At 54.8% G+C, this 14,855-nt stretch overlaps 1 protein-coding gene across 1 annotated transcript in view; it reads left to right on the forward strand.

Annotated features, from left to right (window-relative positions):
- Window positions 1–453: 453 nt before the first annotated feature.
- Window positions 454–14,855, forward strand: part of DNAH1 (dynein axonemal heavy chain 1) — a gene marked incomplete at its 5' end in the record, with an annotated part of 44,259 nt that continues 29,857 nt past the window's right edge. The window contains 19 exons of the mRNA XM_008054983.1: window positions 454–609; window positions 955–1,153; window positions 1,236–1,489; window positions 2,081–2,293; window positions 3,932–4,096; window positions 4,587–4,708; window positions 4,862–4,967; window positions 5,547–5,726; window positions 6,205–6,345; window positions 6,899–7,062; window positions 7,283–7,396; window positions 8,108–8,296; window positions 8,602–8,707; window positions 9,424–9,537; window positions 10,053–10,202; window positions 11,708–11,794; window positions 11,907–12,093; window positions 13,608–13,699; window positions 13,897–14,051. Of these exons, the coding sequence (XP_008053174.1) occupies window positions 454–609; window positions 955–1,153; window positions 1,236–1,489; window positions 2,081–2,293; window positions 3,932–4,096; window positions 4,587–4,708; window positions 4,862–4,967; window positions 5,547–5,726; window positions 6,205–6,345; window positions 6,899–7,062; window positions 7,283–7,396; window positions 8,108–8,296; window positions 8,602–8,707; window positions 9,424–9,537; window positions 10,053–10,202; window positions 11,708–11,794; window positions 11,907–12,093; window positions 13,608–13,699; window positions 13,897–14,051 (2,894 nt within the window). The remainder of the gene's footprint in view (window positions 610–954; window positions 1,154–1,235; window positions 1,490–2,080; window positions 2,294–3,931; window positions 4,097–4,586; window positions 4,709–4,861; window positions 4,968–5,546; window positions 5,727–6,204; window positions 6,346–6,898; window positions 7,063–7,282; window positions 7,397–8,107; window positions 8,297–8,601; window positions 8,708–9,423; window positions 9,538–10,052; window positions 10,203–11,707; window positions 11,795–11,906; window positions 12,094–13,607; window positions 13,700–13,896; window positions 14,052–14,855) is intronic.

The raw sequence follows: 14,855 nt of genomic DNA on the forward strand, positions 1-14,855 counted from the left end.
CACACACACACACACACACACACACACACACACACACACACACACACTCAATTCTTCAGGGTCTAGCCTTGCATTCAGGAGGTGCTGTGATATATACTGGGCACATGGGTGGATAAATAATTAATGGCTGAAAGAATTAACAGAAAAGCCAAAGAGATGCCTGGGCATCAAGCTCCAGGAAAATTTAGAGTAGTAAAGACCCCCACTCTTTTGTTATGTTCTTGGTGGCCCAATGGGCAGTGAGCACAGTGTCAGGGCAACCTTGACATGTTACCATGGGACAGTCGGCCTGCCTGTGATGGGCTAGGAACCTACTCACTACAGCAGAGCAAAGTGCCCTCATAACTGGGAGGAGTTGATGCCCTGGGACCTCAGGCTCCTAGGGTTTATGTGGGAATGCATGGGCATGGGTGAGGCTGCAAGGTCATCTGACCTTGGCTCCTTGACCCACAGCTGGTGGTAGCTGGCTTCTCCATCCACGTGGAGATTGCACGAGCACATGAGATTGCCAACGAGGTGCGGCGGGTCAAGAAGCAATTGAAGGACTGTCAGCACCTAGCCATGCTCTACAACAACCGCGAGCGCATCTTTGGCCTGCCTGTCACTAACGTAGGCCTCCTGCGGGCGCCCTGCACCTTACCCCCCAGGGCTTGAGGAAGTGGCTTGTGTCTATAGCCATATCAAGACTGACTTGATTGCCAGGTGGCAGGGCTCTGGTGTTTGTGGGGTTGGACCAAACAGGCTGGCAGAATGGAGATAGTTCAACACTGGCTCTCAGGTTGAGGAGGCCACTGGAACCTGGCAGGAGGCCTGAGGCTCACCTCAGACCTGGCTTAACAGCTCAGAGCCAGCAGTCAGGAGCAAGGAGAGGAGAGGACCTGGCCCAGGAAAGGTACCATGGAGAAAGACTGGGAAACGTCTGAGACAGCCCCAGTCCTGCCCTTTTGTCCTCAGTATGACAGGCTCTCCAGGATGGTGAAGGAGTTCCAGCCCTACCTGGACCTCTGGACCACAGCCTCGGACTGGCTGCGTTGGTCTGAGAGCTGGATGAATGACCCTCTGTCAGCTATTGATGCCGAGCAGCTGGAGAAGAACGTCATTGAGTCCTTCAAGACCATGCACAAGTGTGTGAAACAGTTCAAGGACATCCCAGGTAGGCAGCCAAGCCAACTGATCCCCTCCTTCCCTGCTTCTGCCAGCTGCCTCTTATGATGCCCTTCTGTCCTCTCTGGCAGCCTGCCAGGATGTGGCCTTGGACATCCGGGCTCGCATCGAGGAATTCAAGCCATATATCCCGCTGATCCAGGGGCTGCGCAACCCTGGCATGCGGAACCGGCACTGGGAGCTACTGTCAAATGAGATCAACATCAACGTCAGGCCCAAGGCCAACCTGACCTTTGCCCGCTGCCTCGAGATGAACCTGCAGGACCATATCGAGAGCATCAGCAAAGTGGCCGAGGTGGCTGGCAAGGAGTATGCCATTGAGCAGGTGGGCAGCCAGCAGCAGGCCCATCCCACCCAGGCCCTGCTGGACAGCCTGGCCTCCAGCCTGGAATCTAGCTCTGGCAATGACAGCTTCTTGCGGGGAATGACAGTAATGCACTCCATCCCTGGGGTCATGATGCCCAGGGGTGTGGTGCATTCTATTGAGTTAATAATGCACATAAAGTGCTTAGCATCATGTCCACCATTGCTATTATTACTCAGTTACTTCTCTCAAGGTTCCCAGGAAGGAGCTGATAGCATTATCCCCATTTAATAGCTGAGTAAGTTAAGTCTCAGAGAGGTTTAGCCATCAGCCAAGGTGACACAGCCAGTAAGACAAGTACCCACACTCTTAACCTTAGCTGCTTCCCAACACATGTGTACAAGCATGTTGCACATATGTGAGAATGAGTCAGGCCTGAGTTCAGACAAGCTGAGAGTATTTGCCAGAGGAGCCCATGTGGCCAGGCACAGTCTGTTCTTCTCTTCCTGGGGTAGGGAGTGAGACAAGGCTGCGTCTCAAAAAAGGGCTGACCATCACACTGTCTGGCCAGCCTTTTCCTGAGACCCAACCTTGACTCACCCCCCACCCCAGGCACTGGACAAGATGGAGAAGGAGTGGTCGGCCATCTTGTTCAATGTACTGCCCTACAAGGAGACAGACACCTACATCCTCAAGAGCCCAGATGAGGCCTCGCAGCTGCTCGATGACCACATTGTCATGACCCAGAGCATGTCCTTCTCACCCTACAAGAAGCCCTTTGAGCAACGCATCAACTCCTGGGAGAACAAACTGAAGCTGACCCAGGTGGGCCTTCCTCCCCTGTCCTTCCCTCATCCCACCTCTACTTCAAGGAGCCTGTCTCACACGTGTACTGGTGGTCTCTGGGTAGGGCTTGAGGCGACAGAGTGCCCTACCCATGTTCACACAGTTCCTGGCTTCCTGGCAGGGCCCCATTCAGAGGGGGAAGACTAGCCTGGGGTGCTCGATCTATGAGGTTCAGCTGCTGAAAGAAGCAGTTAAGGATGTGGAGGAATGGCGTTTGTTCCAGAAACATGACTGAGGAAGGACACTGGAGCTACCAATAGGCCTCTGAAGGATGCCTGGGCTCAGGAAACCAGGACCCCCAGTATTGGAACTTTTGGGCTAGGCACCATGAGGCCCCAAGGCTCCTCAATGCCTTTTCCCATCCTTCCATTCCCATCTCATTTGGAACTACTTTGGAGGAAGGGGTCCAGGGCACTGGGAACTGCCCTTGTGAGACAAAGGCTCTTTTTTTTTTGAGTTGGAGTCTCACTCTGTCGCCAGACTGGAGTGCAGTGGCCGGGAGCGGTCACTGCAGCCTTGACCTGCTGGGCTCCGGCGATCCTTCTGCCTCAGCCTTCCAAGTAGCTGGAGCTACAGGCGCGCGCTACCACACCCGGCTAGAGACAAAGGCTCTTAAGGAGAGGGCTACCCACAGAACCTTGGAGGGCAGGCCCAGGGCTAGCCTGAAGGTATAATCCTGACAGCCCCTTCCTTGAGGCCTTCCTGGGAGCTGTTCAGAAACCTCTAGTGAAGGCCAGAAGCTTGGTAGGGGGCTTGTCTGTATATCCCTGGACCACCTAGAGTCACCTGAGCTGGTCAGCAATGTCCCCGGTTCTCCCTCCTTTCCTCACGCTGTCCCCTCTACCTTCCATCTCCTCCAAGGTTCAACACCAAGCAGCCTCTCTGATTCCCCTCACACCTACCTACAAGGTGTTCCCGTCGAAGTCTCTTACAGAGCCTACCACACACACTGGGTTTTGGTGATTCAGGGGCAAAACTTGCCCCTTAGTGTGGACAGTGGGCCCCTCAAAGGCAAGAACCATGCCCTGTTCCCCTCTCTTTCTCCTGGTGCCCACACAGGCCTGGCACAGACCCTGCTGTGGCACACATCTCATGAGGAAGAGATGAATGAGTGAGTGAGTGAATGAGTGAGTTTGCACTGATAGTCAAGAGAGAAATCCTGAATGACGAATTGGGAGGCAGAAGGGGAAAGTGGCTCGTTTTAAAGATGCCTCACTCTTGGACTGATTTTCCAAGGAGTATTTTAGGGATCTCACTCAAGTCCCAGTGCACCTCAGAGAATCATGGAGTCAGAGCCAAAAGTCTTCCCAGGAAAGGGGGCCGGTTTGGTCTTCCATGCACCAAGTCTTTCGTCTGCTACTTCAGGGTCTGCTGGTTTGGGTGTTCTCCTCTCAGAGGGAAGAACAGCTCCCTTGACTCTCAGAGGCTTGGCATCCTCTTTGTTCCCTGGAGTATCAAGACTGACAGCACCATTGGGAAGTTTCTCTGTGGACACTGGCTTTGGTACCCAGTGGTCTGCCCAGCACACTGGTGGGGTGAAATGTCTCAGTCATGGGGACAGAACCCAACTTGGATCCTGATAGTCCATATCCTGTCCACCTGCCCCACCCCGTCCAGGAGGTGCTGGAGGAGTGGCTGAACTGTCAGCGGGCCTGGCTCTACCTGGAGCCCATCTTCAGCTCTGAGGACATCAATCGGCAATTGCCTGTGGAAAGCAAGCGCTACCAGACAATGGAGCGGATGTGGAGGAAGATCATGAAGAATGCCTATGAGAACCGGGAGGCGAGCTCAGCGGGGATGCGGGGGCAACCAGGACCACCAAGGGTCTTCCTGGTCACATTGCTGGGAGCTTCCTGGTGTCTTCCCTCTCCACACAAGAAAGACTGGAGTACAAGTCTGACGCTTTGGTCTTGGCCCGTGTCCTCCAGAATGGGCTCCCCAGTCTCAGAGATGCTCCTTTGAAGCACAACCTTTGATGGTTTTTCTCTTGGAGATCTGCAGTCCACCTTAGCATTTTAGGGACTTGGACAAGTTCTGCAGCAAAGCAAACTTCTTGCCTTTGTTTATCCCTAATTTATTTGACCATAGATTTTTTTGGGGGGGGGGCGCTGATGAATACATCTCTGGCTCAGGGACAGTTTTCTTGCCCACTTCCTTCCCAGGCCCCAATGAGGTCTCTGTCTGGCAGGTGTCTCTCTGGGGATCTGGACTTACTGCCTCCCAATTGGACCATGCTCACTTGCAGTTTCTCTTCCTGGTCGGGGTCTTACAGGTGATCAACGTGTGTTCCGACCAGAGACTGCTGGACAACCTGCGGGACTGCAACAAGCTGCTGGACCTGGTGCAGAAGGGCCTCAGCGAGTACCTGGAGACCAAGCGGAGTGCCTTCCCCAGGTGGGTACCGCCTGGCCCATGCCCACTCTGTCAGTGTCGGTACACATGGCTGGGGCACCAAGCGCCCTGCTCAGGCTAGGATGCAGGGATGTCAGTGGTGCTGGGGCCCAGGGAGCCTACCTGACCCATCTTCTCACCCTGTTCCCCTGGCAGATTCTACTTCCTGTCAGATGATGAACTGCTAGAGATCTTGTCCCAGACAAAGGACCCCACGGCTGTGCAGCCCCACCTGCGCAAGTGCTTCGAGAACATCGCCCGGGTAGGTAGCTGGACCTGGAGCACTAGGGCACCTTCCCAGGGAGAACATCTCTTTTTGTGACAAGCCCTTTTAGCAGGAAATGAGGTGGCAAGTGAGACTCCTAGTCTTTAGAGACACACTGAGACCTGTGGGAAGAAGGTCAACTATAGAACATCCAGTCCAGGACTGGGCCCTGGGCTCCCAATTCATCCAGCACTGAGACGTTGGCTGGTCAAGAAACCCATGAGGCCAGCAGGCTTGTGACCCTGCTGACTTCCCTTCATCTACACAGGAGGCTGCTCAGCCCTGCACAGGATGGAGCCATGCAAGGCGGGCCTAGCCTCCATCCCCAGGGGCCTGCTTGGTGCCAGGTCTAGACTGGGACTAGGCCACAGCTGGGGTCAAGGCAGATCCATCCAGCCCACCTGCAGTCAGGGAAGGCCCAGCCATGATAGACACTCAAGTGGGGCAGGCCCCCAACCCCCCAAGGCAGAGCTCTCTTCCTCAGGTTGAGGACACCAGCAGGGTCAGCCCTGGGGCTGTGATAGGGTTCCAGGTACACTCAGCATAACCCCACTCCTGTTCCCCCATCGCCCACAGCTGCTGTTTCAGGAGGACCTGGAGATCACACACATGTACTCAGCAGAGGGCGAGGAGGTGAAGTTGTCCTTCTCCATCTACCCCTCCAACAATGTGGAGGACTGGTTGCGGGAGGTGGAGCACAGCATGAAGGACAGCGTGCGCGACATCATTGAGAAGGCCATCAAGGCCTACCCCACAGTGAGCCGTGCCCCTGCCCTCACACCTTCCCAGCCCAGTTCTTACCTCTGCTCCCTTCTCAGTGCCACTCTTGCTCCTTGGCGGCTGCTGCTCTCGGTCAGCCATGAGGACTCCGGGGACTCAGGAAGAAATATGAAAGCTTTTCTTTCCACATACGCTGCAGAAGTGACACTTACTCCTGATAATAATTATAATCGCTGTGGGTTTGGAGCACTCAGAGCATGTCAGGCCCCAGGCTGTACTACCTCTCTCAGCCCCACAGCCAGCAGCTAGGCTCTAGGTTAAGTCCTAGCCTACAGAGTCAGTTCAGAAATGTCTCTGCCCACCCCTGAGAAGACCAAAGTTTCTCTGCTTTGGAAGGACTATTAACAACTTGAGCCCAGAGTTTGAAAGGCCAAAACACAGATGGCATTCACAAGAAGAGACAGGATCAGGGCTGGCCGCTGCCCAGGTCAGCCTGCCCATGTTGTCTTCCCAGATGCCCAGAACCCAATGGGTTCTGAACTGGCCTGGCCAGGTGACCATTGCTGGGTGCCAGACCTACTGGACCATGGAGGTGGCGGAGGCTCTAGAGGCCGGTGACCTCAGCAGCCGGCTGTTCCCCCAGCTCTCCCAGCAGGTGGGAGTCAAGAGGATCACTGTCTGCTCCTCCACACCCCACACCCCCTGGGGCCCCCGTCTCCCTCCAGGAGCTTTTTCCCATATTGACCCTGGACAAGGCCCTGGGGTTGGATCCAAAAAGCAGGTCAAACATCCCTGAAGTGAGTGTCTCACAACCAGCCACCAGAAGGGACCATGGGCCTGAGGAGGGTTCTGAGACCAGACAGGTGCCCTTCCCAATGGTCAATGAGGGAGACTTATACCTAGGTACTTCCTGCACAGTCCCTCGGGCTCTCCTTGTTCTGTGCTCTGGTTCCTCGCCAGGCTCCACCACCTGGCCCTTGGAGGTTGGGTGGCACAATATGCTACAGGGAAGCAGATGCCAGGCATGTACATCCGTTTTTATTTGCTTCATTCCCCCTGCCCAATTCCTGCTCCCTTCCTATCCCAGACCATCATTAGAAGCCCCCAGGTTGGAGGAACTGTGCATGAAAGAAACCCATCCTCTGTGTAAGGGAGGAGGAACCTCCCTGCAGCTCCCCAGTCCCTAACAGTGCCTCCTATACTCACAGCTCAGAGACCTGGTGGCCCTGGTGCGGGGAAAGCTGTCCTACATGCAGCGGGCAGTACTGTCAGCACTTATCGTCATTGAGGTCCATGCCAAGGATGTAGTGAGAAACCTGATCCTGGAGAATGTGGTCAGCGTAAATGACTTTGAGTGGATCTCCCAGCTGAGGTGAGGGCATGGGGGCCACCCCCAGGGCCAGAGCAGCTGCCAGGAGGGGCCGGGGAAGACTGGAGTGTCAGTTAACACTGAGCTAGTCCCTGTCCTCAAGGCTATGGGAGAAGCTGGGCAGGAGTACCTTGATGTCCTCATTCCCAAAAAGAACTCCTCTCTTCAACTACATACCCTGCCTAGTGGCTCATGGCCAGGACCTCATCTCCTGCACTACCAGGTACTACTGGACAAATAACAACCTGTATATCCGTGCTGTGAATGCCGAGTTCATCTATGGCTATGAGTACCTAGGCAACAGTGGGAGGCTGGTGATCACGCCCCTCACCGACAGGTAAAGGTCCTACCCCATGCTCCCCCCCACACTGAGACCTTCTCTCCAGCTCTCACTGGCCCAGGATTCTGGAGAATAATTCCATGATGATCTAGTCCAATCAAGCAGTGCAAAGTTAGGAGCACAGACTCTGCTGGGCACTGAAAGGGCCTTGGGCAGGTGACTCAACTCTTTTGTGCCTCAGTTTCTTCCGAGGCCTCCTCAGGGTGGCTATGAGAATCTCAAAAGCAGATACACATAAAGTTCTTAGCACATGGGTGTCACTCAGTAAGCATCTAATGGGTATGTACTTTACTGTTTATGTCACATCCTCTTTAAATATGCCAGAGGAACTATTCTTGAGAGAAATAATGAGCAAATCCCCTCGTAGCAGTTCTCTCTAAAGCAACCAGGCATTTTACCTTGCTGCCTGTGTTTAATACCAGCTGGGTTTTGAGTAAGGAAAGTGAATATGGCCACAGGTCGGCTGTCCCAGTGGGTCCCTACAGGGCTGTGAAATGGGGCAGGGGAAGCACTGGTCAGGTGGCTGCAGGCTCCAGTCCTGACCTCAGCAGCCAGGGCTGTGCACAACTGAGGGCCTGAGGGGGCATGGAGTGCGAGAGTCGCCCTTCCACAGGACTCTAGAGGAGAAGGCTCTCCCAATGCTTGTGGAAATCCCAAGGAAGGGGGGGTGTCCAGGATGTTTGTGGCTCGTGCCCACCTCTCCTACAGGTGCTACCTGACGCTGACCGGGGCCCTGCACCTCAAGTTTGGGGGTGCCCCTGCTGGCCCAGCTGGCACAGGCAAAACTGAGACCACCAAAGACCTGGGCAAGGCCTTGGCCATACAGACCGTTGTGTTCAACTGCTCTGACCAGCTTGACTACATGGCCATGGGAAAGTTCTTCAAGGGCCTGGCCAGGTAAGGCTGGGTGTGAGCGTGGTACAGGACAGGGCAGAATGTCTGATCTCTCCCGGGGAGGGCTAGGCAAGGGTACTGCCTGAAAGGAGCCTCACAGGACAGTGGAGGGGACAGAATTTGGTAACAGGAGTCAAGGGCTTAGCCCTGGTGGGCACTGGGGTAGGGGGTGGCAGTGGAATTGTGGCTGAGCTGATGGAAATCACCACTGAAGAGTCAGAGAGGGAGATCGCCCAGTGGAGTCAGATGGGGCCCTTGGAGGGAGGTGCCAGACTGGGCTCCTCATTTAATGTTCTGGCTTCACTTAGTGCCGGGGCCTGGGCCTGCTTCGACGAGTTCAATCGCATTGACATTGAGGTGCTGTCTGTGGTGGCGCAGCAGATCACCACCATCCAGAAGGCGCAGCAGCAGCGGGTGAGCCTCGGGGCGCCACCCACACTGCTATGCCTCCCTCCCCATTCTTCAGTTCTTGCCACGCTTGTGTTGCCATGCAGCCCCCACACTGCAAGCTGAGAAGCAAGGCACTGGGGCCTGTGTTGGGTCTAGCCTCTCATCTTACAGGGTACAGCACTGTTCTCCCACCTTGCTGAGCTGTTCCTGACGGCTTTTGTAGCCATCAGGAAGCCCAGCGTCCTTATCCCAGTTTGGCAGCTCCCAGGCCAAACTGCAGCAGATGAAGAGTTCTTTCCCTATATCTGACCCCTGTGGAAAGCCCCAGGTATTGGTCCTCTCTCTAGGCATGTGCAAGGTGGCCAGGGATCTTGTCCTGGGGACAAGAACTGAGAGACTGGTAGATACCACCTCCTTACCAAGTAGGGCCCTGAATCCTAGTCAGGGCTGAACTTGCCTGAGTTCTGGGATATTCAGTGTCAGGAACTGGGGGGTGGAGGAAAGAAGGAGATGTGTGGAAACTTCAGAGGACCTGGAGTCAGGACCTAGGAGGCCATGGGTCCTGGAACTTGAGGTTTTAGGCCAAATCCTGAGAGAGGATCCAACCCGTGATCAGGGGTCCAGTCCTGACCAGCTATAGCCAGGACAGAAGCATCAACAAGGGATAGAGTCTACCCAGAGGAGGGGACAGGGCTGGGTACTCTTGCCCCACGTGAATCAGCCCTCCCTACCCCCTGCAGGCGGAACGCTTCATGTTTGAGGGTGTCGAGATCCCACTTGTACCCTCCTGTGCAGTGTTCATCACCATGAACCCAGGATACGCTGGCCGCACAGAGCTACCTGACAATCTGAAGGCAAGTTCAGGCCCAGGGTGGCCCAAGAAGCACTGGAGCTCTGGCATGGGTTCAGAGATGCTAAATCACTTATGCAAGGCCACACAGCTGCTTGGCCTTTAAGGACTGTAACTCCCCTGATAACCCTTCTGCCCAGAGGTCCTAAGGTCTACCCCTAGCCAAATAGGGAAGGCTTGCCCTCAGGGCATGGGAGAAGTCAGAGCTGCCTATGTGTATGTGAGGGAGATTTGGGGGGAATCTGATGGGAGCTGCTCAGACTGGGTCTTTAGAAGAAGCAGGAAAACAGGTCCCAAGAGGAGCCATCTCTGGGGAGTTATATGGGAACAGGTTCAGATCAAGACAAAAGACTTCTAATGGCCAGGGTAGTCCAACCTCAAGGGAATGCAAGCCTCAGCTATGGAAGGCATAGTGTAGAGGCGAATCACAGCATTAGCTGGGAAGGAGGGCCAGGTGAAGTTGGTGGTGCTCTGAGGGTGAGGTCTGCCTGCCATTCACATGTGTGCCATGTGCTCCAGGCGCTCTTCCGGCCTGTGGCCATGATGGTTCCGGATTATGCCATGATTGCTGAGATCTCCCTTTATTCCTTTGGCTTCAATGAGGCCAATGTACTGGCTAAGAAGATCACGACCACTTTCAAGCTGTCTTCGGAGCAGCTAAGCTCCCAGGTGAGGTCCCACCCTGACTGGGTTCTGAGAACTGCTGCTTGCCTGCAGCCTCCAGAGAAGCTCTGAATTCATCTTCTATTGAGCACCTGCTGAGGGCTAGGCTCAGTGCTAGATGCCTCACAATCATTATCTTGTTGACTCCTCTCAGCAACCCTGTGAGATAGGAGTTACATGCCCATTTTTAAGTTGAGGACACTGAGGCCCTAGGCGGCTGAGAACCTGGGCAGGCTCACACAGTGCACAGTGGAGCTGAAGCAGGATCCAGGAACAGATGCCCACATGGCTAGTTCAGGTGCAAAGGAGGGTTAATCTTTAGGGGATCAAGAGCCACAAAACCCAAGGCTGGGAAGCAAGTATACCTGGGCCTCAGGAGGACCAGAGCAAGACAGCCAGGTCCTCCAAGCCTCCCAGCACCATGACTTTCCACTCAGTGTGCTGAACCAGATTCCAAGGGCAGATGGGCTGGGCTGGCACCAGCACCAGCAGGTGAGCTTTCCTGTTCAGCTTCACCCTCAGGCAAGCTCCCCCTTTGTAGCAGCGAAGATGAGTCCCACCTGGGCTTACTGCCACCAACTGAGTTTCTCCAGGAAAAAACCCTGTGTCAGCCTACTGGGCCTTTTCTGGGTCACCTGCTCATCCACGAACACCAGTCACTGTGTCCAGGGGGAAGCAATACTGCTTTTGGCAAGTGCAGCCCACCAAAATCTGTGGTCTAGACAAGAAGTGATGTTACCAGGGAAAACAGCAGCAGTCTACCACAGTACACCCCTGGGTGCCAGCACCCCCACACATCCTTCCTTCCAATTATCCACTTTGAAAAATGACCTTCCTCACATTAAAACAACTATCCAACATGGTTCTGAAAATGCAATCAGTCTATCCCAAGTAGCAGTGACCCAAAGTCAAGGCCAGTCTCTCCATGCAGCTCCAAGTCTAGCTGGTCTATGGATTAGGTCAAGATGAAGCTCCCATGGCCTGGCACCATGGGCCAAAGTGATAAATTTATTTCCAACACACCCACCGTGCAATGGAGAAAAACAAATTAGTGGGAGAAGCCATGGTGGTGTGGTCAAAGAGATGGATCTGGAGGAGTGTCATGGGAGAATGTTAGGAGGAGGCTCAAAGGCCATCAGGTCCAAGCCGCTTGTTGCATCGATGGAAACTCCTTCACTCACTTTTCCAACACAATGGGAGTGCCTCCTTGCCTTGGTGATGTGCTGGGACTGCAGGGATTTAGCAGTGACCAACACAGAGTTGAGCAGGGGATTCAGAATGGATAATCCAATAAAGTGAGAGGACCACTGGGACAATGAAGGAGAGGGTGCCAGAGGAGCCAAAGGAGGGAACCCTGTCCAGGTTGGGGCATGTGGGTGGTTGCAGAGAGCCTGCAGGGGAAGTGACATTTCAGCTGAGAGCTCGGCAGTGAGTCATGACCAGGTACCTGGTTGAAGGCAGAAGCCTGAGGGGGACATCACTCACCCACACCTCCTCCTGTTTGGCGACAGGATCACTATGACTTTGGGATGAGAGCTGTGAAGACTGTGATCTCGGCTGCTGGGAACCTCAAGCGAGAAAACCCCAGCATGAATGAGGTGAGCTCCATCCAGAAGGATTCCCGGGGAGCAGGGCTCTGGAGGGGGCCTGGGCAGCAACTAGAGGGGTATCTGGCCCACTGCTCTAAAGCTCCACTGGCACCTACTGCAGGAACTGATCTGCCTCCGGGCCATCCGCGACGTGAATGTGCCCAAGTTCCTGCAGGAGGACCTCAAGCTCTTCTCTGGGATTGTGTCTGACCTGTTCCCCACTATCAAGAAGGAAGAGACTGACTACGGCATCCTAGACAAGGCCATCCGCAAGGCCTGTGAAAAGAGCAACCTCAAGGATGTGGAGGGTGAGCTCTGGCCCCTGTCTTCCCAGAGCCCCATGGGTGTCTGAGGAGGGGCTGGCTCGGGCCACCTTGGAGTCCAGGGCAGTGGGACAGGGACAGGGCAGTCTAGCCTCAGGGTCCCTCACACCTGACCAAGCATGCTACTGACTGGGACTCTCAGTCGTGCCATCCAAGGGCAGGGCAGGAGCCTCAGTCCTGTCTTCACCAGAGCCACCTGGTGCTGAGGGACAGGTTCTGTCTCCTTCCCAAGACCTCACAAGTTCAGCCCTCCTTCCCCCTTGGGTCATGCTTCTCTGGCACCGGCTCCTCATTGCTTTGGGTGGGAGTGGAGCTTTGGTGCCATGTTCCACATGCTTCACTCACCTCACCACAGCCATCACTCTCCTCTTCTGAAGGCTGCTTAGCCTCTACCCCACTAGTGGGGCTTGCTTGTGTTCCTTGTTGAGTGACAACCTGGTATTATTGTGCAAAGGAACGTTTGGGCCCTTCCTTAGCTGGCTTGTTATAAAGGCACCATGTAACTGGAAGTGCTCTGGGGATACTGCCCTTAAAGAGATGCCATCTCACCCCAAACCCTTTTCCCTCATAGCAGGAACTCAGTTCAGCCACTGCATGTCCATGCAGCTAGAGCTCTCTTGTCCTCACTGTCCCCTAGTTTGCCTACTCCCTCTTCTCCAACCAGATTCTTCTCACTGGTGCTGGTCCTTTGGGGGTGGGGGAAGGGGGAGATACTCCTCCAGTAAGTCATGCCCAGCCACTCTGGCTACACAGGGCCCTCCCTGAGACCTGAGCAGTTGGTGGGCTCTTGCTCAGCCCTGCAAGTCTTCTCCCCCGGAGCCTTCTGTTGCTCTTCAATTCCGTATGGCTCTAATGCTTCCTTCTCTGGCCACCACCTGCACCCAGGCCCCAGCAGACTTGGTGAATGAAGCCTCAAACTCTTCTCTCCTTCACAGCCTTAGGTAGCTTTGCCATCCCTGGCTAATTAGAGCCCATTCCTTTGGCAGGGACCCCCCCAGACCTGCAGTGCCATAGCCACCACCACCCACCTTGGGCCAAAGTAATGCACTTATTCCCTACCCATGCCAGCCTGACCTCTGCCTGCAGCTGCAGCTGTCTCCGTGACTTCTGACTGACCCTAGGGTTTTGCCTCGTATTGGCCAGCACTTACTTGGGTGGTGCTCTCAGCAGGCTAGGGCAGAAGTTGATCTTGGGCCTGTGACTGTCGACACTGAGCAGGCCTGTGATGGCTGACCACCTGACCAATGGATGTTAGAGAATGATAGCCATAATAGAAGAACTGGCTGGCATTTAGAGAGTTCCTACTCTGTGCCAGGCTCTGTGTTTGGGGTTTCATCTGCCCCTACTTATGAGGTAGGTGCTACCACCACCCTCATTTTACAGATGAAGAAACTGAGGCTCAGGAAGATGAGCGACTCGCCCCAGGTTACACAAGCTAATGTATAGCCAGGGATCAAGCCCATGCTCTGATCCCTGCCCTCCCCTACTGTGTCCCCTAGGCTTCCTGACCAAGTGCATCCAGCTCTATGAGACCACAGTGGTGCGGCATGGCCTCATGCTTGTCGGGCCCACAGGCTCCGGCAAGAGTACCGTAAGCAAAGCCAAGTTTGGTAGCTCAATTCCTGGACAGTGGGCCTGAAGGGTGGTGTGGTTTCAACAGGGGCGCTGGCCTCCATTTGTACCCCTTGGCCTCTAGAATACCCTTCCCACTTCCTATGGTCTCCAGCCCACCCCAACCCTGCTCTCTGGGAACTAGGAGGCTCACTCTTGGGTGGCCCCTTTCCCCAGTGTTACAGAGTCCTGGCAGCCGCCATGACATCGCTGAAAGGGCAGCCATCCATCAGTGGTGGCGTATATGAGGCTGTCAACTACTACGTGCTCAACCCCAAGTCCATCACAATGGGTCAGCTGTACGGGGAGTTTGACCTGCTCACCCATGAGTGGTGAGTGGCCCTGACCCTCTCCAGTGCTACCCTGCTCCCAGATCTCAGGAGGATGTAGGCCATGGGGCCCCCTCCTCCTCCATTAGCCCAGTGGAAGGTTGGGAGTCAGGCTTTACAGCCCAATGCCTGAGATTCTATCCACCATTTCACTTCCTCTCTGAGTGACCTCCCTCACCCCCCTTACTGCCCTCATCTGCAAAGGGGGATAATGATGGCACCATTATTATGGTAAGGCATGTAGAAAAGTGCCCCAGCAGTGTCTGACATGCAGTGAGCACTCAACAAATGACTGTTGTCATTACCTGAGAAAGGTTGGTGGGCCCTCTTAGGGTCCCTGCTCCCAGGATAGGGTGTGCATCTTAGGGGAAGTGCACTAAGGTGGGAGAAGGGCAAATGGATGGAGACCTCCTCAGACATTTGCATCTGAGGATCTTTTCTCTGGGACTATTCTGTTTCTCCAAAGAAGCAGTCTTCTGCTGGGGGTGTCTGCTTGGCTCCAGTGTTCTGGGGGATGGGCACTGGGGAGAAAGAGCCACCCATTTTTCCCAACATGGGCCTATACTGCTTCGTCCATTTCTGGTGGAGGGTCTCACCCACGTCCACTCCCAGCTATTATGTAAGTAGGCGGGGAACCTGGGGGTCAGACCAGAAAAATATCCCCTGTTAAAAAAAAAAAGGATTCAATGTTACTTTTTTTTTGAGTTGGAGTCTTACTCTGTCGCCCAGATTGGAGTGCAGTGGCCACTTTCGGCCACCGCAGCCTCGACCTGCTGGGCTCTGGCGATCCTTCCGCCTCAGCCTTCC

Source organism: Carlito syrichta, unplaced genomic scaffold (assembly GCF_000164805.1).
Source record: "Carlito syrichta isolate Samal-C Ts95f unplaced genomic scaffold, Tarsius_syrichta-2.0.1 Scaffold301625, whole genome shotgun sequence".
Lineage (NCBI taxonomy): Eukaryota > Metazoa > Chordata > Mammalia > Primates > Tarsiidae > Carlito > Carlito syrichta.